The sequence below is a fragment of the Plectropomus leopardus genome, chromosome 2, assembly GCF_026936395.1.
Source record: "Plectropomus leopardus strain MGB_pleo_1.0 chromosome 2, ASM2693639v1, whole genome shotgun sequence".
Lineage (NCBI taxonomy): Eukaryota > Metazoa > Chordata > Actinopteri > Perciformes > Serranidae > Plectropomus > Plectropomus leopardus.
Window position 1 is genome coordinate 19,474,576 of NC_142177.1, and position 16,254 is coordinate 19,490,829.

Consider the following 16,254-nt stretch of genomic DNA (forward strand, 5'->3'; position numbering starts at 1 on the left):
ACAGAAGATAAAAACAATGTACTGCTGTGGACACGGGGACACAGCCAAAAATAGACATAAATACCTTCTTTTATTGAATTTTTTATTTTATTATATATATATTTTTACTTTTTATTAAATTCTTTCAAAGTCTTCACTTCATATACGAGACTGTACAGACGTGGATGTAAACTACATCTTGACTGCTTGGTGGAGGCAAACAACCACATGCAAGCAGAATACAGAGGCGAATCTTGTATTCCCTAAATGAAGGAGAAAAAAAACATACTCCTGCCTGTTTTTCCTAACACTCAAAGATGAGACAGAGAGACAAAAGATGCTTAGTCGATGCTTTATTTTTTGTGGGTCTATGAAGATGAATAATAATAATAGATATATGGACAAATAGATAGTTGTTTTTAATGCTTTAATTTTACATATATGAGAGTGGAAGTTCAATATTGAAACTGATAACAGTAGTTTGACAACTCAAGCTCCATAATAAACCATAATCAACATCTGCATTCTGTTAAACTCATTTTCAACCACTTTTGCACCACTTAAGCTCCATGATAAGGTCGTGTAATGACCGCTGAACTGACTCGATCACCGATGATGACCCAGAGATGTGACTGGAAGCTCAGAAAGATGTTGAGTGAAAATTATGTCGCCAGATTTTACACAGTGCTCATATCTCAGTCTGTCATGAATCTAACAGCAGTTATTTCTCCAAGATGTAGTGGTGCAGACTGTTTGAGTAACAACGTTTGAGCTAAAATAAAATAACATTATGTTTTGAGATAAATGAGACTAGCATGTCTACAGGCTAACTAACGATCACTATCTAATGACGTTGAAATCGGAAATTATAGAGATTCTTGTCCATGATCTTCAAAGTTGTGATGGTCTCTCTGAAACAAGATGAATTATTATCTTAATAACAAAATAATAAAGTTCTAAGTTTATTTATTTCACCATAGAAAAGATCTAAAATGTCTTATTGTATAAATCAAACCTGCTGCAGTCTCAGTGTTTCCCAGCAGACGCTGAATGATGTCTTGCAGCGCGACACCGTACTCCTCAAAGTCCTCCCGTCTCACGGTGAAGCCAATTTCAAAGGGGGCACTTATCTGCACAGAGGAGAAGACCATTATGTTATGGGGTGATTTTGGGTGCGGTGGTGTAGTTATGAGTGTGGTTTCCACTCACTGTGATGTGGTTGTCCTCAGGCTCCTCCATGACTTGACGGCCGACTCTAGAAGACTTCCCCTTGTTCTGTGTTTGACCCAGACCAGAGAAATGTCATGATTGTAACTAATTTAGCTTTACATTAGGAGTTCAATGCAGTCAAAGGGATCGACATACTCCTCAGGCCTTGAATAAAGTACAGTGTATGAGCAGTCACTGCAGTTCAAACTGACTGCGCTCCATACAGCCCTTAATTAATCTCATGTGATTCCTAAAATTTAGAAATTTTCACATGTTGGAAACAATGCCTGCAGACAAAATAATGTCTGTTCAGATGCCCCAAAGGATCCAGTGAACACATATCTTAAGTTTCTGTGACAGGACCATTGTCAGAATAACTATCATCATAAATAGCATTACTTAAATGTAGATGTTGAGTTGGGACTCAGTGGGATTGCTAGAGTTTAAATAAGCCTGTTTTATTCTAAGGATGGAGACAAAGACACATTAAGGGTTAAATATTTATGCATGGTATGGCATTTTTTGCGACTGAAAGTAATGATCAGAACAGCAGGATATAAACACAGTGGTGGAAGAAGTATTTAGATCCTGTGCTTAAAAAGAAGGTTACTAATGAAACACTTAAAAAATATTCCACTACATGTAAGAGTCCTTCATGTTTAACCAAACTAAAGTGAAAGTATTTAAGTATTATGAGCGAAATGTGCTTAAACTATCAAAGTTTCAAGAGTGTAGTGTTTTACTATTATAATTATTGTTTTTGGATTAATGAAACTGCTGCATTATTGTATATGTTGCATTTGAGTGCTATAGTTGTTTAAGACTGTGTTCATTTTAACTCCTTTATATAGATCATCACTTTTTTTTTTTTTAGTTTTTCCATCCTGTGAGAACCACGTGTCTCTAAAACATTGACTTGAATTGTGTCAGAAAAAAGTCCTGTTTACAGCTTTGTGACAGTGCATTTTCCAGCTCATCTAAGAGTTTTTTTTAAAAGAGTTTACATATCTTAAGAAGGAGGAGAATTATATTACCACCAAAAAATCACTACATCACTTCATCAGACAAAAAAATCTTTCATTTATTTTCACTGTACAGGAAAAATTTGAAAAAAATGTAATTTGAAAAGCAAGTAAAACCATCAGAAACATGTAGTGCAGTATAAAGTGCAATATTTGTCAGTGACATGTAGTAGAGTAGCAGTATAAGAGTACGAAAAAGGGAAAAAGTAAAGTACAAGTACCCCGGACAGTTTACTAGTATAGTACTTGATAAATGCACTTAGTTAAAGGAAAACTGCCTAATTAATTTGTTGAGTGAGTGGTAAAACAGCATACGGACTGGTTTAGATAATGTGAGGATTAACTTTCATGATTTACATTATATAAAAAATAATAATCATAATAAAGACTTAGAGAAATAATGCAAACGCTGTAAAGCATCTTACCGGAGGTTTTTGTGAAGGGCTGAGAAAGCTGGAGCCCGCGCTGGTCGACTTGCACCACAGAGTCAGAGAACAAAACATAATAACCAGCAAATAGGTGTTTCTTTTCAAAAACATGATGGAAAAATAAATCTCGCTCGTAAATCTGCTGATCTGAATCTGAAACTGACAGCGACTTTAGTGCTCTTTCCCTCAGCAGGCCTGACTTTTATATACAGTTCATCCTCTTTCATTTTGGTTGAAAAAGTCATTAAATATAATAGCGTCAGGTGCTCGTGCTGTCACATATTGGTAACATTAGACTGTTCAAATGTTTAAATTGATAACACAGTGGGCGTTTTTCAGTTGTAACCTGATAACTGACCTGTTGATCCTCTTATCTGTACAATGAGGTGATGAAGATAATAGCACTGTTGAAGAAATACAGATAAACTGAACTCATTCAGCCTAAATGCATGCCTACAGGAACATGCTGATATTGAGACATTGTTCCCAGGACATGTGCAGAACACATGGGCATAATACAAATAGTGTTTACTCAGGGATAAAGCCAGCTTTGTGTTAATACAAATATCAAGGTTAATATTAATCACACTGCTCAACAGAAAATAACTTTAATGTGTTTAAGTGCATCAAACCGTGACGATACCCCCATAGATGCTCCACCAAACAAAAAAATTTGCACTTTGAGCAGTTATTGTTGCCAAAGCAAGAATACTCAACCCATACATGTTTCTAGGACTGAAGGACATTTTTAGGATTTTAGGGCATTTCTTAGATTTTAGAACATTTTGAGGATTTTATGACATTTCTAGGATTTAAGACGTTTCTCCACAAGCACTGTTTTTGAAAAACAGTGCTAGTTCTAAGATTTTCAAACATAACTATTCTGATGTTGTTTTATGCACTCTGGCACCTTGTGTATATTAAAAGTACAAAAAAGTTCCCAGTGTCAATCACTATATTTTTTATTGTGAATTGGAAAATAATTGGGGGGCCACCTGGCACCCTATCAGGGGCCCGATTTGGCCCGTGGGCTGTTAGTTGAGTATCACTGCTATGGTGCATAGAAGACACAAAATTGAGCTTGTTTATCAAAAAGGTTTGGATACAAACATGAAATAGTTCAGCGAACGAAAGAATAACACACACACATTGACCACCAACATCTCTTACTGCCCCCCATTGAAAGCGGTCTAGAACCAGGCCTGCTTCAAGAGGACTTGATAGGGAGGTAATTAATCAGGCCAGGTCAAAGCAGACTGGGATATTTTTTAAGGCTATTGTTTTTACCATAGACTGTATATGAAGTCTTTATTATTATTATTATTATTATTATTATTATTATTATTATTATTATTATTATTATTATTATTATTATTATTATTATTATTATATTTAAGTCTATATATACAGTCTATGGGTTTTACATCAAAACGCCACTAGTTGGCGGTAGAGCGAGATACCATCACCGAGAGAAGCACCAACGAAGAAGTCAGACGCTTGTCACAGCAGTAGCTCCTCAGATATTATGGTTTCGAAAAGAAATAGAAAACATGGATAAAAAGAAGAAACCCTTCGATGTGACTGCTTCATCGGTGAGTTTCATTGAGAAACAGCTTTACAAACATTTTGATGATACTCTGTGCGGCTTTGTGACGTTTAATTGAACGCTAATAACAGCTAACGCTGGCTAACTTGCTGTTAAGCTACACTGTTAGCACATACACTGAATTTTAGTTGTTTTAGTAGCAAAAACAACATTTATTGTTCATTGTTGACCGGTATTTCTGTAACATGTTGTTTCTTACAGCTCGTCGACCTTAAAGCTGAACTGTTCAGAAAACAGGAACAATTCAAGCAGGACAAACTTGGGCATGAAAATGCTGCTGGATTCACTTCAAAATCCAAAGTCAAGGTGCAGTATGTGTTGTTAGGGGACTTTTTTTTTTTTACCTGCTTGAATAACTGAAATTACTGACCAGGATGTCTCCTCTTCATGCTCCTTTGTAGAAACCTAATGTGTGGAGCAAACAAAATGCTGGTGTTTCAGCAAGAGCGGAGAAAGATGCAGAGCAGCTGGCTGAGGAGCAGATCAGTCTGGATAAATCAAAGTGAGTCCAGCACATTAAAAGATAATATAATACAACATACTATATTATATTATATACTATGATCTGCAAAGTAATTTAAACCTGGACACTCTTCCACCATTATGGCTGTTCAAATGCCTTATTTCAGATCTTGTTTTAACTGAGTGTTTATGTTTTTAATAATACTGCCTGTTGATGTTTTTAATGTCTTTGTTCATGCTCAGCATCATTCAAAGTGAGGGTCTCCCTCTGTTGATTTCCCAAGTCTTAAATAAAGGCTTCTGTGAATGCAGGAGATTTACTGTCGTCATACAATGGCGAGCAAAATCTCCAACTTCTCATTTATTTGCTTTCAACAGAAGCAAGTTGGAGGAGAAAGCCAAACTCTACGAGCAGATGTCCAAAGGAGACTTTCCAGGTTGGTGCAGTTTGAATCAAATCTTCCTGATATTTAGTTGCGCAATAAAATGTTGTGACTTTGTGATCATTTTGTCTTGTAATACATCAGATGAAGAGACAGAGGGGCTGTTCCTGGTTGATTTCACCCAGAAGATTATTGACAAGAAGAGAGAAACACTTGCACAGAAGGACAGAGAAAGAGATGATGAGGAAAGAGACAACTGCTCTCCTGTCCCTCCTCCTCAAAACCCAGATGAGGAATGGTAATGTCAGATTCATTCATTTTAAAGGGTTTTATTCAGGAAATATACAGTAAAGTTAGTATTTTTTTTAAAAGCATATAACTATACCCATGTAAAGATATACTTTACAGTACAAGTGATTTAATTTATACCAGTACTGCCACCACAACTGCTATCTTTAAAAAAAGATACAAATAAGTTGAAAATAATTTTAAAAAAGAAATAATAATTGAAAATGTACTTCTTACATAACTAGGAGAATGTCTGAAGTAGGAATATGTCTAATGTATAATTTTCCAAATGTTTAAATAGAAGTTTAAACTTTGGCTGGTCAACTAGTCTAAAAGTAAGAAAATGCTCAGTCAGCATTCAGAATTAAGATCAAATTTATCTCTAAGGATATTGTTTGAAAAAAATGTTGCGTATGTAAATCACAAGAGCCATTTGAAATCATTAATCACTTTCTTCAGTACACAAATTGTATTTTAAATGCTGGCCCACTTAAACGTTTGTCACTTTGTACCGTGCATGATAAACATTGCTCATTTTCCTAAAAAACATGACAAGAACTCACCAAATCAAACAAAAAATTACACTTGAAAACAATATACTTTAGCAAAGCAAATCTTTAGAAAACATGCCTGATTATCATGGGTGGAAGCAATTGCGTAAAATAATAATAATTTTAGTAGTAACTTGAACCTATTAGTATTTTTGGTGTCGACTAGGGAGAGTAGCAACGTTTAATCCACTAGTTGAATAATCATGGGCATCACTGCTTCTAAGTATTAAACAATTCAAAACCTGTTTGTGAAATGTTCTCCTGTTGCGTTGTTTCTTTGTAGGGTGGACTATGTCGACTCTTTGGGCCGATCTCGAAGATGCATGAAGAAGGACCTGCCAGGTTTTCAGAAAATGGACCAAAACCTGAAAGGAAAAGGGTGAATATTTCTACAAATAAAAACTCTTAAAAGGTGTAGGTGATGGATGTGGATGTTGGCGTCATGCTTGGAAGTGTAACTCTTTTGGATATGACTGTTTGTTGTAGAAAAGCTTCAGCTGACTTACTCTCGGAGGACATGCGTCGAGAGCTGCAGAGGCAGGAGTGGGAGAGGGAGGAGGAGGAGGCGATGAAGAAGCCTGTCGGGCCGATCCACTACGAGGATATCAGGGGACAAGGTGAATATTAAAGCATCTCCAGAGTGTTTCTGTTTACATTTGAACAGAGGGGCTTTGGTTTGTAAGTCGTATAAAGCATGTTGTGTGTCTGATAATCGCAGAGGCTCGGGATCTCGGTGTGGGTTACTTTGCCTTCGCCCAAGACGAAGAGCAGCGCAGAAAGCAGAGAGAAACTCTGGACATGCTCAGAGACCAGGTGAGCTGCTGATCGCTGGACAGAGTCCGCCCTATGTAGGCGAACTGCAGCAACTACAATTTTGTTGTAATTGAGTTATGACTGTAAATAAATCCTCTTGATATCTTAATATTTGTTTATCACATGTATCTTATGACAATTCTTTGGCAAAATTTCCTGGTTCAGTCCTGCTCTGTGTAAGAAACAGCATCCAAAAATCCAACAGAAACCCAAGGCAAGCTGCAGTAAATGCCTTGGTTTCCTGGAGATTTGTGATTCTATAAAGTATAAGTAATAAATGATAAAGTGACAGTGATTACAGCAAGGTAAGTGATAAAGATGACGGATGATGATGTCAGTTAATATTATTTTAGATCAAACCTGATGAATTGAATATTACAACAAAACAAGGATTGCTTAAAAATGTCTCTGTTACTACTTTTGAAACCAACATCTATCAATGAAAGAAATACAAAATGAATCTGGTCAGAAATTATAACAGTTGTCCTCATAGTGAAAGATGATTACTGTGGTTGATATTTATATTAGATGTGCGCATTTTAAAGTTTAAAGTCCCAGTGCACGGGATATCTTTGATGAATAAAATCCAAGTTGAATCTAAGCAGATTATTAATGTTCTTTCAGTTTTCAGTTTGTTTCTCTGAACATCCGTCTTGTCCTTCAGACAACAGAGCAGCGCACTAAGAGGGAGCAACTGAAAGAAAAGAGGAAGGGCATCCTGCAAGCCCGGCTGGCCAAGGTGAGGCAGAGGAAGATGAAGAAGGCTAAGCTCGATGGCACTGAGGACGAGCAGAGAGAGGAGGAGAATGAAGGTTAGAATCCACGACCACCTCACATCAAATGCTGCATTTTGATATTATCGAATTGGCGCTTTTTTGGTGCAAAGTCTGTTTTCAAGCTGCAGTTAAATGATCACATGAATGTTAACGAAGAAGTGTTGTGAATTGTTTGTCCCAGGAGAGGAGGACGAAAGTGAGTTGATAGGACCGCCGCCTCCACCAGAGGACTCCCCCGAGGTCAGCACAGTGAAGAAGGTGATAGTGGAGATCCAGGAAAGGAGAGACACCAAACCAGGAGTTCCTCATGTCAGAGAATGGGACAGAGGCAAAGGTAAGTCTTATTGTTTGCATATAAACATTTAAAATTTTTCTTCTTACATCATGACTACAATGACAGTATTTTAAAAAAAAAAAGAGTGTCCCACACAAGTAGGACATGTACTTTTATGCTGTTTTTCTAGGATGGAAAAACAGAATTATAATGATGGCTTAATTCCCCTCAGCATCTTCAGCGTCAGCGTCCTGATATTTTGCTTGATTTTATTCTGTCTCCACACTTTGTTTTAGCGCTGTGTGTGAAACAACAACAACCTGCAAGCTACGTGCCTGGGTCCAGACCCTTAAATCTTGCCCACTCAGTTTAAATTGACTGGCAACAGCAGTTTTTCCGTCAGAAAAGATAATGATCAATAAGTGCTGCTAGGGAACTTGATCAGCCGATCAGTGCCACAGGCGACTTACAGCATTGTCAGTCTGTTGTCAAGGGGTGCACCAGAACCAATGAGTAATAACAGCAATGGCGTGTGCTGCAGATAAGATAAACACCGATTTTAAGGCTGTTCTAAATCAACATGTCTTCTCATTATCGCCTGACTTCATAGTTAGTTTGTTTTTACTTTGCGGCACACCACTCTTAAAACCCTGGCAAAAACAGTATGCATCAGTGTTGACTTGGCGTTAGATTCAGGAGGATATGTTGGTTAGTGATTAGTTTGGTAAAATGAAAGCCCCCCTCGCCCAGGTTAAGGTGGACGCAATGTCAGACTGAATGTAGTAGTAAAATGTAAACGGAGTGAAACAAGTTGACAATTCTGTCTGATATCATGCAAACAAGCTCCCAACCTCGAGCTAAAACATCTTAAATGTTTTACGTGGTGTTTTCTTTTGTGGGATTCAGCCATTTTACTGCCAGTCCTCCAATATACATTAAACCACGTTCCCCCGGACACTATTTTGCAAGGGCACTGTCTTTGCATCCTGGGCTTTGCCTGTCCCAAGGCAACTGTGATTGGTTTAAAGAAATACAAACAACTCAGAGTGTTTTTACCTCTTTGCATAGAACCTTGAAGAGTTCAGCTAGGCCTCTCTGCAGCGCTGGCACAGTGCTAAAACAAAAAGTGGAGATACACTAAGTCTGGCTATGTAAGACTACTTCAGTAGAAACCTGCTTGACATTACACACAGGAGCGTTTGTTTTTCCATCTCATTTAGATTCTTCTCTGCAGTAGGCAGTAGTACCTTTTAGGTGTCATGCACTGTTTTGCTTTGAATTCAGGTACTTCCGCTTAACTCTCTGTAAGTTAGAATTCAATACATGAAGTTTGAATTATGCAGTTAAAGGTAGAGATCTGAATCCTCTGCCCTTTTTGTGGCCCTTTGGTACGGAGCTGTGTTTGAATAATTGTGTCATAACTGAGACAAGAATTCAAACTCAATCATGAGTTATGTACAGTATGTCATAGATAACTGTGTCTGTGATTAAGGGAAATCACTCTTTCTGTACTTGACTAAACACTTCACTTTTTTTTAAACTGCCTTTTTGCTGTTTCTTCCAGAGTTTATGTTTAGTGAGTGGACAAGTCGGCGTCGCGAAGAGCGAGAATCAGAATTTGCACCTCCCTCTGCATACTTTACGGAGGAGAAGAGACAAAGACCAGGGATGAGTACCGCTCAGAATAAATCCAAGATGTCCTTTAAGTGGACCAAAGACCCAGAAGGAATCTCTGAGAGCCAAGAGGAGCCAAAATCTCAGCCTGAAAAGTGTGCTCCTCCACCTGCCCAACCTCAGCAAAGTCCTCCACCTCCTCCACAACCACAGACCTCATCACAGTCAGCACCTTCAGATCCCCCAGCAGATTCAGCTCCTGTGTCTGCTCCTCCTTTTAATCCCCAGTATCCCCCTCCTACATTTTACCCTCCGTTTCCTCCTCCCCAATTTCCTGGACCACCTCACGTGTTTCCTCCGTTTCCCCCACAGTACCCGAACCAGTATCCCCCCCAGTATCCCCCCCAATATCCCCCCCAGTATTCACCTCAGCTGCAGAGCCAGTCCCAGCCTCAGCAGCCGCCCCAGTCTGTAGACCTCAGCCAGAGCCAGCAGCCTGCACAGAGTCTGGAAGACATGCTGTCCTTCTACAGAAACACCACCTGAACTCTAAAATATCTCATTTAATGTGTAGCTGGTTCATATTGAGAGTTAAAATACTGCTGTTTCCTTTTCTGAGGAAATCATAGAAACAACAGAACAAAACTTCTCAGCTTTATAGAATTTAATAAATATCTGGAATTTAGCTAGACATTGTTGACTTTTTTTTGTCGTTCTGAAAAATACCGTTAACGGTCCAGTGAGTCAGATTGAGTGGCACCTATTGGCAGAAATGGTATATAATATTTTTAACCATGTTTTTATTAGTTTGTAATAGAATCATGGTGTTATCATTACCTTAGAATGAGCTATTTATATCTTGTTTATTTATGTTGTTTCTACAGTAGCCCAAAAACAAGCCCAAAACGAACAAACTGAACACTGGCTCCAGATCGAAACATTTGCGTTCTCGTGTTGGCCACTGTAGTTCTCCTACACCCTCGACACATGGGAGAAGTTTCAGTTGGCTGTAATCTGCAACCTAAGATGCCACTAAATCCTTTCACACTAGACCTTTTCATTTCAATTGGAAAGTGTTATATTTTCAGTTTTTATACATATAAAGCCTCAGTTTCATGCATTTGTGTATTGACATGAGGGAACTAAATGAGGTGGTCACGCCTGCTTGGACACTGAGCTGCAGTATGAAAATATCCACTAGATGGTACTGTACACCTCCCTTTGCAAGTGACCAGGTTGGTGGCGTGCTGCAGGATCTGTCTTAACTGTTGAAGACCTCATTCTAGAGCCGCAGTGATTTTCTTTGTGAAAGGAATAATTGGTAGTATTGGTTGTATTGGTAGAATGTCATAGCATAGTGAAATATAGTGAAATATGTCCATCACAGTCTTTCAGCGTCTGAGACGATAGCTGTAGATGACTGTATTTGTCCGACCAACAGTTCAGAATCCGAAGATATTAAGTTTTTTGTCCCATTAGAAAAGGAAAAGCAGCAAATCCTCGCAACTGAAAATAGCAAGAATGTTTGGCTTTTTATGACGTTTTCCATTTGTTGATTCCCAAAGATGTGTTGATTATTTTTCTGTTAATCCACTAATTGTTTGAGTGTTTTGGTGAGGGAATTACATATGCTTCAAGGATTTTCACCTTTTTGTTTATTTTTACGAATGTAAAAGTCTGTATTGTCTCAGTTCTCTAACTGTATTAAGTGTTGGCAGCTAAGGAAAGGCAACAGGTGAAGTTGTGAGTGCATTTAGTTATACAGTTTCCTCATGTGTGGAAGTGCAAGAGAGTTTTACTGTGTTGCTGAAAGCATGACTGAGCATGAGCATGACTGTAAAGCCACAAATAACTTGAATTGAACGTCGTCATTGCTGCTCCCTGATGCCCATCCGGACACATCCTGCTGCTCTGCATCACCTCCTCCCTCCGTCCTCAACACACGTGTGCCAGTTCCAGTACCTGTGTACACATGAGCCGGTGAGTCTCAATAACAATTTAAAATCTTTAGTCTAAGACACTTTTAATGCATTTTGAATTATTTCAGATCTTTCTTATGTGCTCCTCACAGTGGAATTAAGCGTTTCAGTAATGTAAGCTGGATAATTAATGCTAGAGGAACACATTTATCCTCAGCAACATGACACAGACTCAAAGGCCAAGGTCTTCTGTGGTGATATATTATCGTGCGACCAGTGAATATCTTTAAAAAGAGCTCTGTGTGTAATGTGCAGAGAATTCATAACAGAAGAAGATGATTTAATAACATCAGATTCATGTACTGTTACCAATGTTACTTCAATGCACATCACAAAATTAGACTGTAAACTACCTTTGACTATGTGATGTGATTCTGAATTTCACAGGTTTTAATTAATGTAAACAAAACTGTAGCCTCCCTCTAACAGAACATCATGTGCCTTAAATCTGGATCAGTTATACCAGTTTTATGTTGACTAAACTGACAATCCCTGACTGATATACTTTATAGATGATTATATTCAATGCATAACAGCAATAGTGCAGAACAACTGATAAACTTTACAATTAACCCAAACAGTCGACATAATAACTGAAAGAACTTTGTGTAAAAAGAGCCATTTGGATGAATTTTGAGCTGAGTATTTGCTGTAAATATTGCATCAGAGTTCAGTTTACAAAGCAAGGACACAACGAAAGCAAAAGCAGCATCTGCACCTACAGAAACTAAAATAACAACAAAAAAACATAAATACATATTTAAGTCACGAAAGGTAGTCTTGCAGATTGTGAACTTTCTGTCTAACAGTGAATACATGTACATGGATCTAACTGCATGCTTTATCAAGATTTTAATGTGGTATCTATTTCATCTGTTATCTTTAGGACATGGTTGCTAAGAGAATAAAAAATCAATTTGTCAAAAAATAGGAACAATCATACATGATTAATAGACTTCTTTTGACAATTTGATTTTTTTATTCTCATTGAGACTCGACCATTTCTGTTAGCTCTTGGTTGTTTTAACGGCGTTCTTTTCGCATGAAGGACGAGGTTGTTTAGCAGGAAGTGAAGACTCTGTTAATAAACCTTGAGGTCTTCATTGTGCCCTTATCCTGCAAGATTAAAAAAAAGTTTATATCTTGAATAATAACCTAAATTAAAAAAGTAACCCCTGTGAAACTTTGGAGACCTTGCATGGGGGTCATGAGCCTCAATTAAGGAACCAGTGAATTACACAAATAAAGCAGATCCAGATATGTTGTCTGAAATTACAGAAGACAACATTTCTACCAGCAGATTGTGTTTGTTTACATGTGTTGAAGCGTCCCTGTCCTGGTCCAGTTGAGAAGAGTTGATAGTTGTCGGTAGTTTGACTTGAAGAGCTGGAACTTGACCACAGATCAGAGACCAGATCACCCCATTACCCTCTAAATGAGATATTTGGCTTGATCTCTGCCTCACTTGTTTCCTCTGTCGGGCAGAAAGAGAAGTAGTTTGTGGCTCTCTTGTATGAAGAAGTGTTTCTCTTCCCGGTGTGATGGATTGTTGACCTTGTTGTGACCTTAAACTGTGTTTATTTCCCCTTATTTGTTCCTGCAGCCTCAAGTTAGATCAGCCCAAGCAGAGTGGGAAATACACACTCAGACAGCTTCACTACTGTTCCTCTGGTAAGTGTGTGTGTTTTTATTGGTGTGTTCTCATACAGTATGTGTTTAAGTGTGTTTGTGAACAGATGTGTTTGATTTGTTGAAGCCAATTTGCTGCCTGAGTAAATTCGCTGCTTAGGAGGTGAGATGATGCTGATACAGTGACAAAATCTCAGTGACTGACAGTCGTACAGGGATTTAAATAGGTTTCTTCCCTGCATCCATAATGTAGTACACACTAATATTCATAACAATGAAGAACACCCATGTTTAATGAGGTTTACAACAGAATAATTCAGCACAAATAAAAGTGCACAGGTGCTTAGTGTTTTTCTATTTTTAGCCATGGCAAGGCTAATGTCACTTTATGTCTTATGTCCATTGCTACACTTTTATTTTTTACATGGCAGGCTTTATTTCAAATGTCTCTTGTGACAAGTAAAGTAACCTTAAATCAGTCTGGTAGTTAGATTATCAACCACTTTGATCTGGGCTGAAATATCTCAACATCTAGTATATGAAGTGACATGAATTTTTGTACAGATGTTCATGGTTCCCAGAGGATAAATTCTTATGACTAAGATCCTCCAACTTTTCCTGTAGCACCACCATGAGATTAATATTTGTGGTTCTGAGTTAAGTTTCTCAACATCTATTAATGGATTGCCCTAAAGTTTGGAACATATTCATGTCCATTAAAGAACAGAACTGTATTAAAGAACTGGGTGTAGTCACCATGACAACACAAAATTAACACGGTTTTTAAAACATGTAAACCCACTAATAATAAGCTATAGACTGCTTTACCATTGCCAGTAGAGCAGATCTGTGTACACAGCTCTGCAGAAGATGAGTATGCTTTTCTGTGTGCTGTGTTTTTTTTTTTTTTTTTGGTTTTTTTTTTTGGTGTGTCAGTTTGATGTCACTGACAGGCCAGAGAACAGATAAACAGTAGAGAGCAGCAAGGACAGAAGTCTGTGAGAACATCAGGGTCCTTACTTCTTTTCATAGTATATCTCTTACATATTCAGTCTCTCTTTCAAACTTGGTGCAGAATAATGTTGATCGATGTTTAACCGCTGCTTAGGAGGAGAGGGCTGGTAATTAGTGTTGGCCCATTATTGCATCTTGCCGTTTAGGGAGCTGAATTACCATGCTCATCTGCGTCACAGTCCAGGGTCAAGAATCCAACTTTTCAAAGCTAAATGCTAAACTAAAATGGTGAAAATAGTACACAGTATACATGCTAACATTTGCATGTTAGCATTTAGCTCAAAGTGCTGCAGAGCTGCGAGTATGACTGCAGACAACAGGACAATATTTTGGTCCTACAAAACAAACAGTGGCTGTAGCACTCAGAGCAGCTGACCATCCACCCTGCACTAAAAAGAGCATGAAATCTCTTCTGTGTAGAGTTATCAAAGCACTAATAATGAACAGAAAAATGTGCATATTCTCTGGTTAGTTGCTGACCCACCACTTTATTGAGTCTCATCACTTATTAGGGACAGGAGGGAGTGTCTCATTGACAGATCCGCCCTCCTCTCAGACACCGGCTGCACTGACAAATGATCTCTGCATTTAGTTGTGGCAGTTTAATCCTGCTGTGGCTGAGGAAAATGGCATCCTGCTGCTTTCATAATATAAATTAAATGACCTTCAGCACCGCTTCACAGCTAATGTGATTTCTCCAAGTAGTTTATTTGTAGTCATTTTTTCGTTGTTTTGGCAAGCATTATCTGTGTAACCTGCAGTCACGTAAACAATGTTTAGACGTACTGTCACACACACACAGTTTAGGTGTCAGTTGACTGTTGATATTTTTTAAGTGCAGCTATAAAGCTACTGTAGCGTAGGAGCTAATTTAGCCTTTATGAGGAGGGTTATGAGGTTTGACACTTGTTCCTCAGTAATTCTGTCTTATGTCCTGGGCAGGCAATCAATGTTGTCTTAATGGCTCTGCAGGTCCTTGATCCAGAGAGGGAGCAGCAGGAGCAGGTCTGGCCTCTTGTTAATGCAGCTTTACTCAGATGAAAGGCAGCTAAGGAAGGGCCAGGACAATAACCTGTGATGTTTACTCCCTCGACGAGCCAAATGAAACCTCCGACATGGTAAGATCAAATACATCCCTTCACAGACCTGATAGATATTACCATTTACTCAGTTACACAAGAGTGCTGCAGAGGTTTCATGCTCAGTTTTGGTGTTATAAGTCTGGATCTGTTCTGGGTTGTGACTGTACTGATCCACATCTGTAACGGCACCATCTAACACAAATATAAAAAGTAAACAACTGGGCACAGAAGCAGCAGCAGTAAGATGCTTTGTTCACGAGATATTATTGTTCAGAAGACAGTTTTTGTACAATATGAAAACTCTTTTAGGGTAAGGTACACTTAGTTGTTAAAAAACTAAACAAAACAAAACACCAAAATAAGTAAGTGAGCCACATAAATAAGTGAGGTGTGAGTATTTTGTCCTCCTTGACTTGGAGACTTGAGAAGTGCTGTCTTTTGAGCTTTAGTGGAATAAGCTCACTGGATTTTTGGTGTAGCAGTTTGCTGAGAATCCCCTTGTTAAAGCACAACCTTTTTTTCTAAATACAATATAAAAAACCTAAAGTTACCTAAAGTAACATAGATATAGTACATGCAATTTCAATATTTGCAATGGAGAGCTCCTTAAATGAATACAATATAGAAACCATTTAAAAATCATGTGGTTCCTCTGACCACGGTGAGACTAAAAACAAGTCTTGTACCCCAAACACCTTAAATCAGTCTAATTAATCAGATTCAAACTGAATCTCGGATCTCTCTCTCGTGTTTTACTCGGGGGCGGTTATGTCCTTTGTCATGCATGATGTGTGTTGCGACCCTGATGTGCAGTGGGTTCGATTTGGGTTGTCTCATCACTTTTTGGGTAAGCTAGCTAAACTGTTACCTAAATTTGTTTAGTAACCAGATCTTTGCCATAACCTCAAGGTCATACCCCAAGAAGACCTGGTACCTAACTGTAGCTTCAAACGGAGATGATTTATTTATTTTTTTTCAATTATCATTGATTCATGAAGGTACACTTAGATTTTTACTCCTTGTACTGCTGGCAAAGCTGCAACCAGGACACAATTTCACTGCAGATTTTCAAATGATTTTACCTTACTGCTGATAAATTCTGATATTGACAAATGTAATGGCTGGGTGGATGTGGCTCCGAGGTA

General features: G+C 38.3%; 2 protein-coding genes across 2 annotated transcripts; one reads left to right on the forward strand and one right to left on the reverse strand.

Annotated features, from left to right (window-relative positions):
• Window positions 1–329: 329 nt before the first annotated feature.
• ghrl (ghrelin/obestatin prepropeptide) lies at window positions 330–2,817 on the reverse strand. The gene is made up of 4 exons (XM_042510431.2): window positions 2,636–2,817; window positions 1,189–1,254; window positions 995–1,109; window positions 330–890 (listed from the first exon to the last, which is right to left on the reverse strand). Exons 1-4 carry the CDS (start codon window positions 2,747–2,749, stop codon window positions 871–873), a joined length of 315 nt encoding a protein of 104 aa, XP_042366365.1. The 5' UTR covers window positions 2,750–2,817; the 3' UTR covers window positions 330–870.
• A 1,272-nt stretch (window positions 2,818–4,089) lies between these two features.
• ccdc174 (coiled-coil domain containing 174) lies at window positions 4,090–11,268 on the forward strand. The gene is made up of 11 exons (XM_042496855.2): window positions 4,090–4,230; window positions 4,446–4,550; window positions 4,646–4,746; window positions 5,085–5,143; window positions 5,234–5,387; window positions 6,212–6,307; window positions 6,415–6,545; window positions 6,647–6,741; window positions 7,406–7,553; window positions 7,699–7,851; window positions 9,356–11,268. The coding sequence occupies exons 1-11, from the start codon at window positions 4,189–4,191 to the stop codon at window positions 9,949–9,951; spliced, it is 1,680 nt and encodes a 559-aa protein (XP_042352789.2). The 5' UTR covers window positions 4,090–4,188; the 3' UTR covers window positions 9,952–11,268.
• Window positions 11,269–16,254: the final 4,986 nt, after the last annotated feature.